At 35.3% G+C, this 20,740-nt stretch overlaps 1 protein-coding gene across 1 annotated transcript in view; it reads right to left on the minus strand.

Moving 5' to 3' along the window:
• Positions 1–13,159, minus strand: part of LOC124356813 (apoptosis-resistant E3 ubiquitin protein ligase 1) — a 40,785-nt gene extending 27,626 nt beyond the window's left edge. The window contains exons 1-6 of the mRNA XM_046808033.1: positions 12,956–13,159; positions 10,638–10,837; positions 8,838–9,075; positions 4,482–4,651; positions 1,911–2,076; positions 112–317 (exon numbers count right to left, since the gene is read on the minus strand). Of these exons, the coding sequence (XP_046663989.1) occupies positions 112–317; positions 1,911–2,076; positions 4,482–4,651; positions 8,838–9,075; positions 10,638–10,832 (975 nt within the window). The 5' untranslated portion in view covers positions 10,833–10,837; positions 12,956–13,159. The remainder of the gene's footprint in view (positions 1–111; positions 318–1,910; positions 2,077–4,481; positions 4,652–8,837; positions 9,076–10,637; positions 10,838–12,955) is intronic.
• Positions 13,160–20,740: the final 7,581 nt, after the last annotated feature.

The raw sequence follows: 20,740 nt of genomic DNA on the forward strand, positions 1-20,740 counted from the left end.
ATACAAATATTTTTTCCCCCATTAATATATCATTTGTTTAATTCATTTTACTTTAATATTCATATTATATTAACAACCTGAAATACCTTTTAGCCAAACATCAAAACTGACCTTAGTAGACGGACAGAGTCTAAATGTGACAATACGCTTGGGGATGAACTTGAGGAGGAATTCCTTGATGGTGAGCTGTTTAGGCGAGACGTAGACCAGCACTTTACGTGGCTTGGCCAGCTTCTCTCCATGCAGAGACAGCAAGCGAGCCTCGTAGCAGATATTGTGGTTCCGTACATTCTTGTGGACCATCGCTGCATCACTGCCTGTACACAACACTACTTTATGTGTCTGGGTAGTTTCTTTCCCATAAGCGTATATTATTTGTCTTTAATAATTGTACTGGAACTGTCCTAATAATATATAAATTCAGTTACTAACTAAATTTTAAAAGATATAATTCTACTTGAAAATAACAATATCTAATTTGTTAAGTTAATACACTAGTTCAAAATCAATAATAATTTCGTTGATAATGCCACTTTAAAATGAAATTGAAAATTCATTATTTATTGTTACATCCATCAAATCCAAATATAACCGTTTCCTATTGTCACACACACTACATGATAACATTCCATCATCAGATTACAGCATAAAATTGAATCCGCTGAGTAGCTTTGTTTTAGTTGTTAAAATTGCACAAAACACATAACACAACAAACAAACACGTGGTCCACAAAAGCATATTAAAACTTGTAAGCCTGCATGTACAAGGCACAACAGTACCATGACAGTTTGTCCGTTATCTCTGAAAAATGTAACTTGTGACAAAACCTTGTGATTGCTTTTAGATTTGAGGGAAGTAAGGATAACTAATTAATTGTCAATTTCATCTAACATTACCAATGAAATTATAATTTATTTTGAACTAGTGTATTAACTTAACAAATTATATATTGTTATTTTACAGAATCAAGAATTAACTGTCAATCAGTTGTACATAGGAACATTATTACAAGCTGAATAAAAATTACTCAAGTAAGTTCATATAAACTAAGACAGATAGGATGAAGATTAATGTGAGAACCATATACACAATACAATATACTTCAGAGATGTTCTGTTTTTCTAAAATTGTAGTACTTATTATGATTATTACAAGGATTGTTACTATAATTGAGAAGATTTCAGAAAGTGCTTGAGGTGGTGAGATTCATGGTGCATACTTTACATCTGACCATACTTTTTAACCCATATCCAGAGAGGTGTGGCTGTCCTTTTTTTGAGATGTGGAAATTTGTGTGGAGGTTCAATCATAAAGATCTCTCCTAACTGCGCCTGGACTTGATGGTGAAGTAATGGGTTCAGGCATCTATTTTAATCCTTGCATTCAACCTGGTTCTCAGGTCTGATGTCCCTGATAATCTATTTTATTACCAGGACAATTTTGACTCCTGAAAATTCTTACTCTGTTTAGACATGCATCTATATAAGATCTTGAAAATTCAAGGTGAGACTCAACTACCTTAAAAATATTTATGACAAGGGAAAGGCAACAATTCAATGCCTAATGCAGAGGTGGGTTGTGAATTTATGGTGATCACATAAAACGTTATGGTGTTTTGTGCAACATGAAGGCTGCGGCTTATCGGGTGAGTGTCGTGGATACCAATGCCCCCATCCTATCCTTCCTTTCCTCTCCTATTCCCACCACTGTCCATCACTACAAAAAGTTCCATAATATAGTAGAAATTACATAAAACTAGAAGTTGTAACCATAACTATTAAATTATACACAATGAAGTAACACTAATTTATTTTTGAACTTTGTAATCAAACAGTGTTTTCTTACCAGATAGAGCACAGTTTACAAAATAATAACATTTATTATGAAGATTCATCTGAAATAAACTTACTTGAAAGGACTATACAGTCGAAGTCACCATTGTGAAGGGTAACTCCGTTGAAGGCCACTTTAGCATGAAAACATCCCTCTTTGGAGAAAATCACAGTCAATCGGACCCGTAAACTTACACTGTCATAGTCGAACGTTGTTTTCACCACAACGTCAGGATTCTCAGTCTGGACAAAACAGATGAGCAATGTTTTATTTTAGAAGAAACAAATGAGATACAATTGTTATTTAAACAAAAATACTATACTGTTTACTTCAAAGCTTTACTGATGAATAATAACAATAACATTCATCATTGCAATAAACTTAAAACTTAGTATATAAGCATTTATGAATTTATATTATCCTCAGCATTTATGAATTTATAGTATGATCAAAATCTGGAAATAATGAAATTCATAAACAAATTTATCACCAAACCATATGTGTTTTACGCTAAAACATTTCATGATCACTTACATTCATTTGCTATGACTAAATGAGTTTCAAACAACATAATAACTGTAAAATAGCGTACTATATTATTGTGTAGGAAAAGGTATTGTTATGATATAAAACTCTAACAGTTTGTTTTTCAGTTGAAATATCCGTTTTGAGATCTACTTCACAAATAAAAAAAGAATATGTTTTTAATATGTGTGAGCATGGAAGCTTTAGTTTTAACCAAACTGACAATTGATTCTAGACAAATTGTGTATCATGGTGTACTTAGTGAATACCATGATAGGGTTTCACTTTCAGAACATTTTCTTGTTTCAAAAACAAATATTTTCAAACAAACAAACAAAAAATAGCTTGCTAACATTTTCAATTATTTAAAATTCATTAATGCTTTGATAAAATAATATATGCTTCACTTTACCTACAATAATTTTCATTCAAAACTTAATAGAAATGAAATTTTGAAACTTAAACAAAAATCATCAAGTTTATTTCCGTTATAATTACAATACTATTACAATTAGTATTAATATATGAATTGATAATTAATATATGTACAATAAATAACTAAATGTATTATACATAGCGTTTGGAAATTAGCCTACATGGGCAAGCAGCCTGTGCGTAGGCTAGAACCTAATTACAGAGAACTGGTGCTACTACCTACCAGTGCTAACGGAGAACCTTTTATTTTTTAACTTTTTTGCATTTATAACATTAATAAATTATCTAAGCCAAATTAACCCATTGGCTACCAATAATGTATATTGGCCGTCATTGGCTAGCATCTGTGTAATTCCCGATGACGGGTGTCATGTCTAGTTCATAATTTTGGAGTTGATAAATGTTACTGATATCAATTATTTTGGCATTTGTCTATACTACTATATCGATGTCTGTTCAAATATAGCATGACCATTCTATCATGATTATCTCGAAATCTATTGTTGTTTTCCATTTCATCTGTTTGATTGTTTATTTTGATTAGTCACCATCTGAAATGACGTCAAGGTAAAATGACATCGTCTTTTCTGAGAGTTTTAGTAACTTTGTAACGAACATACTCAATGAAATTTTGAGTGAAAGTGGTGATGAATAAATAGCCTAAACTTCAAAGATGGGAGTGGCCATGACAAGCTAATGAACCACATAATTTTATTTTTAGTGGTAGATCTGGTATAAATCCAATTGTAGCTAGGCAACTAAATCCTTAAAATATAAAATACAATTGTAAAAAGCCCTTGAGGCTTAAGTGCATGGCAGTAGGCCGCCCCAAGGGAAAAAAAACCCTTCGCACACCACTAATAAATCGATTAAATTTCCTATAACGCCAAAACAAGTAAACAATTTTTTTTTCTTTAAGTTCAAAGCTAATTTTTATTATAACTAAATTATAAAAGGCAAAGGCAAAAAAAACAAAGCATTTCACTTAAAATTAGTGTATTTATTGATACAAAAAAAAGAACTATTTCAAATAAATTTAAATTAATTTAAATACACCTTGTTATAAAACAAGATAAATATTTCAAACTAATCACAACACTACCACAAAATGAAGAATAATAAGTAGACGGGCATTCGTGATAACCGAGAAAGCAGTAATACAGGCCACGGATAAGTTTGATTATGGCTCTATATAGGAGACGCAGAACTTGACAAGCAAGAGGTCGGAGTTAGACAAAGAGCGCACTCCCCTCCCTCTGCCGCTGAGTGAAAGTCGTTTATAAGCGTACTTCCTTGGCAAGCCCGATAAGCACGGAGCGTGCACTGGGCATTTCGAAGACCTTTTGTGAACTAACAAACTCTCCAAGAGACATAATCTATAATATAATATATAAATGTATTTGACGTTTTGGTCAGTCTACCATTCTAATATATCCGTCTAGCTAGAGCATGGGAAGGGTTTACATGTTATATGGTTGTTTAATATTTTTTATTTACCCTAAGCACCAACACAATGATTTCCATTGGAAAATATAAAAAACTTAATTCGTTAACTGACAGTAAAAATATATTTGAATTTTAATTAGTAGTCAATGCGTTAATCATGGTTTGATGAAATCGAGACGTATCGTCTTTAAAGTTATAAAAAGAAGATTCAAGAAGTAGACAGTTACTGTTACTAGCTGACCTGTGAAATGCTGACAGTATAGCCCGCGACCGGGTCATCATCGGCCAAGAAGTGACAAAGGTTGTTGAACTCGTCCCGAGGCTCTATAGCCAGCACATGTGGCACCTCTGCTGTGCAGATCACCGTTGAGCTGTGACGGACGAACGCAGTCTTCAGTGGGTCAGGCGGACCTAAACATGACATTGTGTTCTTAACGTTCTGAAAACTTCACTGTAATTAAAACTGTTGACTGATAAATTACATTTTCCGTAAAGACAAAATTTCAGATTTAAAATGTTGCTTTCGTTTAAATTCATGACAGAAAACTTTAACCCTAGAAGAGGCATGCAAACTTACTACAGTGGCATAGTATTAAGGGTACCCGTTGATGAACTTTCCTAAAACTTTTGAACTACAAACCAATGATCCAAATGTAACATACATAATATACAAAAACATGATTTAAATCAAGTAATCCATTAAAGTAGGAAAGAAGGTAAAATGGAAACTTGTTTTGTTAATTTTTTGTTCTTACACAACAATTTTGTAATGCTTCAAAAACTATTTGAAACAAATTATTTTGCTATTCGACCTCAAATTCCTTCTAATTTGGAATGTATAAAATAAATGTTTTTCTTATTTCGGATGATACAATAGTATTCAAGTAACAGAAGTTTTGATCACATTGTTTACACCTGCTATTGTTTTTTTGTTTGTTTTTTTTTTTAATATGATTAAATCAGATTTAGTTTATACTTTTTTCTTATTGAATTTTGAATTTTAACAAAACTTTCAATTTATCTGATACAGTAATACAAATTTATTAATAAGTGTGGCATCCTATGCAAGTTTTTAAGAAGTTTACTATCTGAAAAATTGAATAAATTAATTATAACAATAGATCATTAGTTAGTCATTGAAGATTTATGAAAAAAATAGCAGTTACCCATGGTTTTGCATGCAACTTCATAAGCTTTTCATGTGTATGAGCACTTATGGTATTAGTGAATTGTATTTCAGACACCAATGTTGAGTTTACTTTGTTACTAGGATCAAGAAACTCTGTCAAAACTGTATATTATAGCCATTGTTATTTACTCCAGTCTAAGTATTTTATGTTCCATAGTTGATTTTGCTTTGTTTCATGATCAAGAAATATATATATATATACACAGATCTGAGAAACCTACTTCTGTCAAAAGACAACTAAGATGGGTTAAAAAATCTTTAAATTTATTCTATAATTTAGATAGTAACTTTGTATTTTATATCTGCATTACAGTACTGACCAAGCATTGAATACGTAATACTTACTAAAATGTACAGATAAAAGTATATTTTGACTAAAATTTTTAATTTTCTTATCTGTATATTTTCTTACTCTGTGTGTGCTCAACAATGGTTGCATAAAAGGTTGAAATAAGAAGTGATGTTACTATCAAACTTACTCGATACTTTCAAACTAGGAACGTAAACAAATTGAAAATAGTGGTCAAATTGATTAAACATGGTTATGCTATCATGAAATAATGTTAAGACAGAACAGTTGATTACATTTAACAGGCTCTTTCAATTAATAATATTTGTTTGCTGTAATGCAACTTTATGGAATTTTCACATCTTTCTGGTCTCTACCAGTAGGGTCTAGCCGGGAGGGATTGTCGAAATAAGAATAGGCCTATATATTAACCAGGGACCTTAACAATGTCCATGTAAAATTTCAGTAAAAACTGTTCAATAGTTTAGGTGTGAAAGCGTAAAAAAACAAACACTCACTTTCAAATCTACAATATTAATTAGGATATTAGTTATAATAATTCATATATTTGACATTTTTGTGGTGTATTAACCCATTGGCTTATACATATTTTTACTATCAGCTCAACTGGAGTTATCCTATTAAAAATGCTAAAAACGTAAGAGTTTTGTTATATGTTTATAAAAAATTTATTTTTCAAGTTATTTGGTTATATTTTATATCTTTTTGGATTAACATGAAATGGGCTTTAATAATAAATTAATAGATAGTGATATATAATATATAAGTGATATATTTGGTCATAATTTAAAAATAATAATACTGTACAAACTAAAAAAGTTTTGGAATTTTTTAAATTAAAAAAATTTTTTTTTTTACTCAAATAATATAAAATAAAATACCCCATTGTTGCTTTTATTTTATTTGAAATGTATTTCTCTACCTAGCAATACTATAATATATATATATATATATACAGGGTGAGGCAGTGAAACGGCACGATTTCGATAGTGGTTGTCGGGCGCGGAGGGGGGTTGTGAGAGTGGGGGAAGTGACCTTGGGCGTCTAGAGTGGTGGAAGTTTCAGTAGCCATGGAGCGTTGGTCGAGTGCGCAACGTGCATATGCCGTAAAGGCATATTACAAAAACGTGGATAGTGTGTGGTTGGTGCTCAACGCGCCTTTCGTCGTGAATTCAACCTGCCGCCACGGGCTCCCGTGCCATCAAGGAAAGCCATTCTCCTTTGGGTTAAAACCTTTGAAGATACTGCTAGCACAACAAAGAAAAGAGGCGGCAGCACAAAAACAATCCGGACACCCGAGAACATTAATCGTGTGCGCGAAGCGTTGGGACGAAGTCCGCGAAAATCCGCGAGACGGCACAGCGCAGAATTTGGTCTCAGCAATCGATCAGTAAGACGGATTTTGAAGAGTGACCTTCACGGTAAACTCTGGACGTTATGCTGACATGTTGACCATTTTTGGTCTGCCTGGAATTGATCGACATGATCCAGATGCTGAAACACTCTTCCAGTAAGATGGTGCAACAAGCCATACTGCTAATGTCTCAATGGAATTGCTCAGACTTGCATTTCCACGACGTCTAATCAGCAGGAATGGCGATTTCCCCTGGCCTGCCTGTTCACCAGATCTGACGGCACCAGACTTTTTTCTTTGATGCTACCTCAAGTGCAAAGTCTTCCAGGAAAATCCACCGAAAACAAAAGAAGACCTGAAGGAGCGAATTCGACAGGAAATTAACAACATTCCAGTACAGATGCTACGAAACGTCATGGGACAATTTCATCTCAGGCTTAGACAATGTGTGCAAAACCAAGGACGACACCTCACTGACACCATATTTAAAAAAATGATTGTTTTTTAAGTTAAATCTTTAATTTCCACTCTTGTACTTGAGATCCATGTTCAACTATTATGATTTTACTTGTAAATAAATCTTTGGTGGTTTTAAAAAATCGTGCCGTTTCACTGCCTCACCCTGTATAATTTCAATAAACATTGAATCACAAAAAGTACTTGCTCCGCCGGGAGTCGAACCCGGATCTCTCACTTGCCGGGTGAATGTGCTACCTTTACACCACAGAGCGCTTACTTTTTCCGATTCAATTATTTTGTATTTGGCCGTATCTGTCACATATGCGTTTAAATAAGCAAACTAACATATGATCGGAAGACCAAATACCTGTCAAGCGACTTTTATTTACATTAAACTGTATAAATGGCAATAGCCATTATGCATATATATATATATATATATATGCATAGTTTGTCAGAATAAATGTTTTTTCTAAATACTGAAAATTCCAAGAATATTGATTTTTTTCTCTTGTAGTACACTAATATTCTTATAGTAACTTATTATTCATTTAAATTTCAATTAATTGTAGTATTGCAGTTTTTCTTATGTGTTACAACAATATTAGTCTAATTTATACTAACATTTGGTTGTAAAAGGAGTTAACAAAAATTATTTAGATGGCGCTGTACTTGTCACGGAACGGTTCCGTGATATAAATTTTGAGCCCAGACTAGCTGTCATGGAACCGTTCCGTGATACAAGGTCAATGGGTTAACTGAAAAAATGGCTGAAAATAATGTAGCCGCAAAATTCGCACGCAAACTGTTACAACATTAATATAAAAAGGGTCTTCACAAAAGAGTGTCACAAACTTCTGTGGGTGATAGTATTCATTATTTCAAACAAAAAATGTCATAAACATTGGTCAAGAAATGTGTTTATCCGCTAGCCCCCATTTCAAGTCCAGGAAATCTACAAATTTCATACGCTTTTGCAGGACCCTCAGATTAGATGGATAAAAATAAATTAGGGAAATAAGACATTTCAGGTTTATGTGTAGGGGACAAAAATATCTCTCAGAACAAAAATGTCATTTAGGCTATTATTTGAATGTTCAATGGTTTTAACACGTTATTAACTTTCTGCTAATTACTATGTAATAAATTGTTTGAAAACTATTATAAAATGATATTAAAACTAGATGTTTATTCACGCACACATTTTTCGATGAACAGCTCTTCACTCAACCAAGGGTTTCTCTTTTAATTGTCCAATGTATGTTACTGAAGAGTTGTCTGATACCTGGTAGAAAGGTTTTATTGAAGGGACTGCCCAAGACATGGGAGCTGCCAACCATCACGGACAGACGGTACGAGCCAGCCTGGCGCACTGTGAACTTGCAGACCGCACGGTTGTAAGCGGTTGGCTCTTGTCCGCCCAGGTCCACCAGGGTGGCTACACGACGCAAACCCTCTGTCACCTCCACAGTAAGACTGTCTGTATCACAGATTGGGTACGGCTGGCCATTACGTTGATAGAACTGCAACAACAATACATCATGTATAATTATTATTCATCATAATAAATAAATTCAGTTGACAGTTAACATTTTTTTTATATTATGCAAGAATCTTTTTGTGACTACAAAACTGCTACATATCAAGATATAATCATTACAACATGTTAATGATACCGAGTACACCAATTCTGATGTTTCTATTGTTAATAAATTTGTTGGAGGAGCTCTTCTTATTAGAAAATCTATTGCAGCAGCAAGAAATTAGAGAACTTGCCAATAATTATAAATTAAATCACGAGGCCTTTCAATGTTAAAGACCTTTGACGATGACATCTTTGATATTGAAAGACCTCGTGGGCTAAATGTAAAATTATTCGACTGTTGTGCAATTTTTTCCTACAGCAGCTTGATTATTCTGGTGGAGAAAAACACAAGTAGTGGAAAACTAAAGTATTATTTTTACCCTATCATGTAGCTCAAATCAAGGCAATTTTCTCAAACTTTGCATTCATTAACTGTTCTTGTTACAAAAAAACTTAAAAAATGGAATGCTTATAGTCATCCTAAGGAACCAATTTATACCTACAGTAACGCACAGCATAAACAAATGCTTCACCCATCACCATTCTACAACTTCAGGGTGAATTAACAACATGAAGGCCACACTAATTTTCTAACAGATCGCGTTAGCTAAATTTGGATGGATAATTCCATTACGAAAATTGTTTGTCCTCTTGAAGTTGTCAGGTTATCAGTTTATAAACACAATTTTTCTCTTTACCATGATTGAATTTAACATTTCTTTTCTCAGTAAAGGTGATTCGAATAACTACAAGTCAAAATTAGCACTACCAACTGAATGTTAGAGTAATGGAAGTCTAACAAGCAGTAAATTGTAAATTGCTGCTACTTCCAATGAAGGCGTTTTGATTGATCATAACAAATAAGTTATTGTACAAAAATCTACAAAACGTATTAATTCACTTGTGAAACTGGTTTAACTTTTATGAAATCAGTAAATTTACAACATTTCGGTGCAAATAAAACAACACCAATTCCCAAATTTAACTTACTCTTATAACGCATCCAGTTACACACATTAGTTTAGGAAGAAAAAACTAAGTTAAATTTAACATCTCTGGACATATATTTTCCGAAAGAAATGTATTGGTATGTAAAAGTTTAAATTTAAAAAATTAAAGTTTATATAGTATGGTGGACTTTTAAGTTTTATTGTTATTTTTCCATGAGTAAAAATTATTCCACCATGTACATCACGGTCACTAGCCATATCTTTAAGAATAAAGAATCACATTATGCTGTCAGTAGGACAACTGATGTAGTTGTGTGCATTTCTTCCCTGAGAGAATTCATATATGTCCGCAAACAGCACAACTCCTGGATATAAAAAACTACAATCACCATATTACGGATATCTTTAAACTATTCATAGTAGCTGGGGACCACTCACACATCGTCAATTTTAATTTTCAATTAGATTAGCCTAATTACCATTTTAATGTGCAGGCAGTGTCCAAACTTCCTACTTAGTAAAGTAATTGTTTTAGAAGTGAAGTATTTACCCTAACAATAAATGTCATGGTGCCGCCTACGACGTGGGGGTCTGTCCACTCGAAGTGTGTAGTGCAGTTGCCAGGCTGCAGATACTTGCCTGTCACATACTGGAGCAGCGAGTGTTTGGCCTCGGGTGCTAGTGAAGGTTGGGTCATGGCGGCAAGTGTCACCAGGCCGGCCACACTTACTGACACCACCAGCATACCCCCTGCACAGAGCCTGTCATTATTCTACAGTAAATAACAGCCACAGACTGGAGCAGCTACTGTTTGGCCTCAGGTGCTAGTGAAGGTTGGGTCATGGCGGCAAGTGTTACCAGGCCAGCCACACTTACTGACACCACCAGCATACCCCCTGCACAAAGCTTGTCATTATTCTACAGTACTGCTCAAATTAATTGGAACATTTAATAAATAGCAACAATACTAACATTTAACAAGAAAAAACAGAAAATAGCTTTGACATACAATTTGTTCTGATATGTTCTACCTTGCATTTTATCACTTTTTCACATCGTTTCAGCATTGGCACAACTAGTTTTTGGCAAATATTGTTATGGAAATTATACTGCTTAAGTTACCAATCCTGAAAACTAAAAGGAAACCTAAAGAATCACACAGAGTAGATTTCTTATAAACCAATATGGAATCACAGTATGATTTTGGAAATTTTCATTTAGAAAGAGCCAATACAAAATGTAATAAAAACTGGCCACTCTTTTTTTTTATTTTCCACCATCTTGTTGCCATGACCATCGCCGCCATTTACAATTGCCCATTGGTCAATTGTTAGTGGTTGGTTATTGAGCCCAAACCTATTACAACCTGTATTCCTTAGTTCAGTATCAATAGTTAATGTTGGTGTAATTAAATGCATGTTTTAAAGATAGTAGTATCCTTGGAGTTGACATATATATATTTTGTAATTCCTAACCTAGTTGTGTATATGATTAGCTAATTTTAACCTACATTGTAGTTATGTGTTAAATTAGTTATCCACCTAAAGAAGAGATCAGATTGCAGCTTTCGAAACATGTGATTCTGATTTCTTGTACCACTGAAATGACGAATGTCTGAAAAAATCCTGTTATATAAACAATCCTAACATTGTCTAAAATGAACTTTAAACAAAGGTTTTATATATATATATATATATATATATATATATATATATACATACCGCGGCTTCGCACGCAATTTCCCGTTGAAAAATAGTACACTATATTCACGTATTCTTTTTCTATCACATTCTAAACATTGCTGAGATAATTGATAGTCATTCCTTCGTGAGCCTCTTAGGCGCATTATGTACCATATTTCCTGCTTCTATCTTTCTTGGTTTTTGCTAGGTTTTGATAAGTTATTCAGAACAATTAATTTATATGGATGACTCTCGATAAACTAATTAGGTTATAAAGAATCAAATTCAGCCTGTTAAAATTAATTTTCTGTCTACGATATTTCCAGTATTATTGAGGAGTGTACCTTCAAGAAAATGTATCAACGAAAACCAATTTCGATCATAAATGTCTTCTTTCAGCTCTTTTCATTTACCTTCCATGTAACCAAATTCGATTACCTTATGTGCAAACATTCACGGATTTTTACAATGAGGTTGTTTTCATAATAGCGTTTAATAGTATTTTCATTGCATTAGATAGTTTATTGATCATTGGTACAATCTAAATTTAAAATTAGGCAATGACGTCTTCTATGCAACCTGCATTACACTACTGATCAAGCACTTTACAATAACAATTTTCTAAATTTTAATAATGTAAACAAATGTTTCTGCCTCTTTAATCAACTTCAGCTGACAGTATTAACAGCTGTTAAGTATCAGTTCACTTTGTATTACGTGTCATAGTGCAGTCTGTCGGATCCAATATAAAACACTCCAACATCAACAACAATTTATAATTAAGAAATTAATTAAATAAACTATTTAAATTGGACCAAATTATGAATCTGAACCATTCTCGAATCCCCTTCAACACACACAAAATTTCATCAAAATCGATCAAGTCGTTTAGCAGGAGTTCAGTCACATACACATGAACACAAGAAATATATATATAAATATAAAGATATGATATATATATATATATATATGTGTGTGTGTGTGTGTGTGTGTATATATAGTCTTCACATGTTAAATTAATCATGAAAGAGAACTCTTGTGTTTAAATAAATTATTAGAAATTAAATAATTAAATTTTACAAGTAATGCCGTCAACAGTACAAAATACAAATACTTGAAAAATAGTTTTGAACAATTGATACATTAAAAAGGTTTGAAAAGTGGTCTGAACTGGAAAGGGACTGACCAAAAGTCCATGCGTCCTGGTGCTGACTACTCTTGACGACAGCACTCCACAGCTCTGCCTTGAGTTTGCCCAGATCCTCCTTGTTGACTGGCAGAGCCTGGCGTGCTGCACTCCACACAGCAAAGTCCTTGCCCAGCAGGTAGCGTGCTCTTGAGTCCTCAAGCCAGTACACATCTTCTAATGATGTCACATCCTCTTGTAACAGTCTGTAACAAATGCAAATAGTTGACTATCCACATTTTTCATTAGATTTTAATAGAACATTTCCAGATATATTAGATTTTGTTCTCTACGTAAGCACTCCCACTATACCAACCTCCTAACTGAATGAATTCTAATTTCTAAAGTGGTACAGTATTTTGCAAGAAAATGAATATTAATTTAATTAAGATTTAGTTTAACCGCAGATATCTAATACCAGTTCCGGAGATCTACGTGAGGTAAAAAGAATAATGGATATTAGAGAAAGACCCAGAGATACAGGTCTGCAGTAAGATACAACTCAGAGTTAAGCCTTCTTCTATTATTCCTGTTTTCTGACCTCAGGAATGTTTAACGCCAAACTCCGGATGTCCGCCTGGCCACGTTGCTTTTAAATTTTTACACACTCTTGCAAACCTGGGAAAAGAAAACATAGTATATTCTGAATCCAAAACTATATCTCTTCTACTAATATACTACTTACCTGTATGAACGAAGTGGCTGACCTGTTTGGTTTATTCTGTTCACTCAACATTTAAAATATTATTTTAATGTTATTTTAATCTTAAATCTTATTTAAAATAGACATGTAATGCGTAGCCCCTGTGGTTTTGCATACAATTGTAATTAGTGTTTCCATAGATTACTGTTCTGAAAAAACATTACATACTGAGATGTCCTTGTTTGTAAAGAATATGAGACATGTTTTTATTCCTTTTAAAATTAGATGACTGTTAAAGTCATTAGAATGCACTCTTAATGAAATGCTCATATAAGATTTTTGAATACTGATTTTTTAAATTTAATTTACGACATACTCCCATATAAATCTAGCATGATATTATATACTTTGCATTGGACCCAGGTTTGTGACTTTCTGGTGTAGGGTTCATTCCCTCAGTACTTAATTGAATGGTGCTTATTTTGAGGAGCCTATGTAAAAGAAGTACCTTTAAAAATTATAACACTTACACCTTTCTTCATTGCATACCCATGAAACTAATTATGTATGTTTAATTAATTAGCAGAAACACAGCAATACCCTCACATTTTAAGTCTGTGTATTCATGACAAAACCTAAAATCACTCAGCACAGGCCCCTGATAATTCAGTACTTCCAAAAGTTTGGAAACAGACCTTTATCAGAAAACTCTTCAATTTACAAAATTACAAAAGTGTACCTTTCCAAAACAATAAAGAACCATATTGTTGAGACTTCTCTGGTCAGTTGACAAGTTCATAGCCTACATAAAATAAGATTTTAAAGTTATTGTATATTGGTGTTATTGTAATAATTTGCAAAAACAATTCGCATTAATTGTTAATTTCTTGAAGGTATTTAGTATTTTATATTTTGACATACATGACATCCAGATTCTACAGCAATGAAAACGTTTGATTTGAAAACAATAACATTGTGACTTAATGCGCCATACTGCAGGAGGAGAGGGGGCGTAGCCAATGAAATTTCAATCAAGGCCGAAAATTGTCAAACAACCCCACTGGCACTTGGCAGGGAAATGATTATTCCACTGGTTTGCCACTCGCCAGTTAGTAGTTGGCCTATTCATTAAAAGCTTTGTACACTTTTGATTATGGGTAACTTTATGGGTTTACACTTGTGATACCGGTAATATCTACCTAACAATATACTTACGGTATGAAATATAGTGATACAACGAATATACACGCACAATTGAACCCCAGTACAACAATTCCAACCGAAATTACTGCACAACAAACAAAACTATAGTAATAACCGACACTGGTCACTACCGCCGAGACGGTTCTTCTATCTGCCAACCGAGATGGTCACGGTGGACACCAACAATGGCAGCTTTAGCCAGCTGTCCGCCCTCGCCTAACGGGACAATTCTGAGGGGTGGTCCTGGTCCTGGGTCCAAAACAAAGAGCACAACTTTCCCTTGTTTTCAGAGTCAAACACGCTTCCTTGCAGTTTACTCTCTTTGTAGGAAAGTGCAATCGTGTAATAAACTATTCTGAAATGGTGCAAATAAGCCTGACATGTGGCAGTCAAAACAATCCATCCAATGAGATAATGAATCTTACAGGAAAACACTAATTTGACACATTCTTCTTCAACGGCGCAGAATTTGAATTACTATTTTACTTTTCTTTATATTCCCTTTTATACTACAGTCCATACCAAACAAACTTGGAGTAAGGAGGTTACACACTATTCATTCATTGGTAAAAGTTGGATTCTGTTTAAAATTACTTTTAAAATAATGGAGTTTAACATTGCGCAATGGACTGGAACCACGCTGACGAATCTTCACAAATGCAGAACTGGTCCATGTAATGTTTCTATTTTTATATTAATTAATTCTCAATAGAGATAATATTATTTAAAGCAAGCAGTAATAGGAAAAATTTTATTTGCAACAAACAAAAAATAATATGATACTCCGGATCTAATTATAGTAGCAATTGTGTCATTAGACGGGAAGTCATTTTTGAAGAATGGGAATTCTAATTCAATGAATGTCCCGACCTATGTCAATCGAAGCAAAAGCTTTCTCCTAGCATTTTTCTCAGGACCGGAAGAATAAGACTGGATGATAGCTGCTAGCGAAGCACACATCTTTTATGTACGAGTTACTTGGGTAGTTTTAAGAAACGAAGAAAAATATTTCTATTAATGTTGGATTGCTTTGTGAGTAGAATCATAATACGGCTGAGAATTGATGAGGTCTTAGATATTGACACTCCATCACAAACATGTTAAGGGGGAGGGGGAGGGAGGGCTCACTAACGAAGTACTGCTGGAGGCAGTGGAATGGAAATATTTCCTACCATCAGAGAATCTATCACTTTTAATATCCGATTTTAATCTCGACTTCTTTTGTAAATATTGATTATTTTTCTTTTGTTCACTATCTTCCAAGCAGTTTCTTGAAAAATCACGTTTTATTGGTGTTTGGTGTTGCCTCTTTGATCCTTCTATAACTAATTAATCTGTTTCTTCGAAAAGTTCTTAAATTTCTTAATATCCCTAGAGATATGATTTTAAGTTTAATAAGTTGTAATTAGTTAAAGATACATTTTTGGCTTGTAAAGGGGCATTATTGGAACTCATTCATAGTTTTATGAATATTTAGACAACTTAATATCTGCTATTAACAATACAATACCACCATGCATGATTATGACATTGTTTTCGTATTTCCAAATCAAAATATAACGGAACTAGAATTCAATATCTATAGAATGTTATTTCAACCGTATCAACTTTTTCCCAATGTTCAAAATGTATGGAATGTTTAATATATGATGTAAACGTTCAGTCTCCTTGTATCGTGACAAATCATTGGCTTGTAGGTGTATGGCGATCTGAAGTGACGATTATAGTCGGTCTGTTATAAAAAAAGACACCCAAGTAATGGTATTAATCATGCTACTTGAATTAGATCACGTCATTACTCAATGTTTAATTCAGTTCATTAGGTACTCATAACCTAGAGCAAGGTAGGAGAACGCCACATTATGATTCGCATGACAGACTTTACTGAGTATGCCTGCAAAATTTCAAGTCTATACGTAGCTCATTTCATTAGGTTATATGTGTTACTATGTAAAACATTATTGTATCAAATTACTCTAATTTATTCGTCCTGAAATGTTCTCGTTCCCATTAGGGTTACCCATAGGACCATTGCGAAAATGCTCGCTGGCGCTCAGCCAAATCCCATGGAGTGACATGCACAATTATCGAACTCGATGGTGCTTATATAGAAATGAAGCTTCATTCAACCTTTCCAGTATATAGGTTAGTCCGTTCTCGAGATTTCAGACAGAAAGATTAAATTTGTCCACCCCTTCGAGAGATAGGCTACGCTAATGCTCAGCATATTAATTTGTTAGTTACTACCGGTAGTAGGTTAATACAATTGATTACATTCTAATGTCCACAAAGAGTTGAAGTTTTAAAACAGAACACTTCGCCTCTGTGTCGTTCTTACACGAACAGGCAGTGTGGGATGGATAAAAAGTAGTTCAAATAAAACTACGAATTATACTTTGCTTTGAATGAATCATGATTACGATGTGAGCCTCTTGTTTGAGGTTCACCGATCATACTCGATTTTTATCATAAAAAATAGCACTCTACGCATTTTAACGGGCCAAAGTCCTAAACATGATTTTAAGACACATAACATTTAAACATTCTTTTCATTATATAAGTATGAGATTATTATCCTTATAATGTTACGGAGTCGGTATCTGTATAGGTGAATACGTGCAAACAAATCACTGAGCGTTGGCAGATGATTTCCCTCAAACGTTTTGGGGCATCACACTTTTTATGCAAACTTAAATGTTCCCAATTATTTAAAAACTACAACAGACAAATCAGCTTCTGTTCGGTTCGGCTTGTGGCTTAAGAATATTTTACAATACCAACTTTAATAAAATTGTTTGTTTAATGTTTTACCACTAAAACTACTTTTACCTTTTGATTTGAACAAGAAATTATATACATTTATAATAAATAATGAATTATCATATTAGATCTGAGGAATAAATATTAATTACGTATTACAACTGTAAAACTAAATTAATTTTACAGTTATTATTGCTGGGTATTCTTTTCACTAAGAAATGTCCCCGGCAAAAATCCCTGAGGCAGATGAGAATTCTCGGAAGAGAGTCCTCATTAACGAGCGTTAAGGGAGCATATCAGGAAGCACTTCAGGTATCTACTCTCAATTATCTAGTGCGGCACATAACTCAAGGTGGTTGTGTATTCTCGGTACACATCCCTCATTAACTAGCGTCAAGGGAGCAGATCAGGAAGCACTGCAGGTGTCTCTTCTCAATTGTCGTCTGCAGCACAGAACCTGAGGCAGTTATGTATTCTCGGTACAGAGCCCTCATTAACTAGTACCAAGGGAGCAGATCAGGATGCACTACTGCAGGTATCTCTTCTCAATTATTGTCTGCGGCACATAGCTGAGGCGATTGTGTATTCCCGGTACACAGCCCACATTAACTAGAGTAAAGGGAGCATATCAGGAAGCACTGCAGTAATCTTCTCTCAATTATCGTCTGCGGCACAGAACCTGAGGCGATAATGGTTATTCTTGGTACAAAGCTCTCATTAACTAGCACCAAGGGAGCAGATCAGGAAGCACTGCAGGTGTCTCTTCTCAATGATCGTCTGCGGCACAGAACCTGAGGCAGTTTTGTATTCTATTAATTAGCACCAAGAGATTAGATTAGGAGCACTGCATATGTCTCTTCTCAATTATCGTCTGCGGCACATAACTCAGGGTGGTTGTGTATTCTCGGTACACAGCCCTCATTAACAAGCGTGAAGGGAGCAGATCAGGAAGCACTGCAGGTGTCTCTTCTCAATTATAGTCTGCGGCACAGAACCTGAGGCAGTTTTGTATTCTATTAACTAGCACCAAGGGATTAGATCAGGAGCACTGCAGGTGTCTCTTCTCAATTATAGTCTGCGGCACAGAACCTGAGGCGGTTGTGTATTCTATTAACTAGCACCAAGGGAACAGATCAGGAGCACTGCAGGTGTCTCTTCTCAATTATAGTCTGCGGCACAGAACCTGAGGCAGTTTTGTATTCTATTAATTAGCACCTAGAGATCAGATCACCAAGCACTGCAGTTATCTCCTCTACATTATCGTCTGCGGCACATAACTCAAGGTGGTTGTGTATTCTCGGTACACAGCCCTCATTAACAAGCGTGAAGGGAGCAGATCAGGAAGCACTGCAGGTGTCTCTTCTCAATTATAGTCTGCGGCACAGAACCTGAGGCGGTTGTGTATTCTATTAACTAGCACCAAGGGATCAGATCAGGAGCACTGCAGGTGTCTCTTTTCAATTATAGTCTGCGGCACAGAACCTGAGGCAGTTTTGTATTCTATTAATTAGCACCAAGGGATCAGATCACCAAGCACTGCAGGTGTCTCTTCTCAATTATCGTCTGCGGCACATAACTCAAGGTGGTTGTGTATTCTCGGTACACAGCCCTCATTAACAAGCGTGAAGGGAGCAGATCAGGAAGCACTGCAGGTGTCTCTTCTCAATTATCGTCTGCGGCACATAACCTCAAGGTGGTTGTGTATTCTCGGTACAGCCCTCATTAACTAGCACCAAGGGATCAGATATCAGGAGCACTGCAGGTGTCTCTTCTCAATTATCGTCTGCGGCACATAACTCAAGGTGGTTGTGTATTCTCGGTACAGAGCCCTCATTAACTAGTACCAAGGGAGCAGATCAGGAAGCACTGCAGGTGTCTCTTCTCAATTATCGTCTGCGGCACATAACCTCAAGGTGGTTGTGTATTCTCGGTACAGAACATTCATTTGACTAGCACAAAGGGATCATATCAGGAAGCACTGCAGGTGTCTCTTCTCAATTATCGTCTGCGGCACAGAACCTGAGGCGGTTGTGTATTCTCGGTACAGAGCCCTCATTAACTAGCACCAAGGGATCAGATCAGGAAGCACTGCAGGTGTCTCTTCTCAATTATCGTCTGCGGCACATAACTCAAGGTGGTTGTGTATTCTCGGTACAGAGCCCTCATTAACTAGCACCAAGGGAGCATATCAGGAAGCACTGCAGTTATCTCCTCTAAATTATCGTCTGCGGCACATAACTCAAGGTGGTTGTGTATTCTCGGTACACAGCCCTCATTAACTAGCACCGTAGAGATCAGATCAGGAAGCACTGCAGTTATCTCCTCTAAATTATCGTCTGCGGCACATAACTCAAGGTTGTTGTGTATCCTCGGTACACAGCTCATTAACTAGCACCTAGAGATCAGAACAGGAGCACTGCAGTTATCTCCTCTCCATTATAACGTCTGAGGGACATAACCTGAAGCGGATGTGAATTCACAGTACAAGGCCCATATTAACTAGCGCCAAGAGAGCAGAGCAGGAGGCACTGCAGGTATCTCTTCTCAATTATCATCTGCGGCATATAACTCAAGGTAGTTGGGTATTCTCGATACAAAGCTCTCATTAACCAGCGTTAAGGGAGCATATCAGGAAGCACTGCAGGTGTCTCTTCTCAATTATCGTCTGTGGCACAGAACCTGAGGCGGATTTGAACTCGCGGTACAAAGCTCTCATTAACTAGCGTTAAGGGAGCATATCAGGAAGCACTGCAGGTATCTCTCCTCAATTATCGTCTGCGGCACATAACCTGTGTTGGTTGTGTATTCCCAATACAAAGCATTCGTTAATTAGCTTCTAGAGAGCAGATCATAAAGCACTGCAGATATCTTCTCTCAATTATCGTGTGCGGCACACAACTTGAGGTTGTTGTGTATTCACAGTACAAAGCATTCGTTAAGTAGCGTCAAGGGAACAAATCAGGGAGCGCTGCAGGTAGCACCTCTCAATTTTTGTCTAATGCAGAATAAATCAAACTTAGAAGTTTATCGCGAACCACTGTTTCACGGCCAGACTTAAGTACAGCCAGATTTGTCTCTGTCTACATTATAAAAACCTCAATGATTACGAATTTTCTTTAGTCCTATCAGATGGGTTTTACAACCATCTCTTTGCCGCGACTTGTTTTACAGACTTCCAA

This window comes from Homalodisca vitripennis, chromosome 3 (genome assembly GCF_021130785.1).
Source record: "Homalodisca vitripennis isolate AUS2020 chromosome 3, UT_GWSS_2.1, whole genome shotgun sequence".
Classification (NCBI taxonomy): Eukaryota; Metazoa; Arthropoda; class Insecta; order Hemiptera; family Cicadellidae; genus Homalodisca; species Homalodisca vitripennis.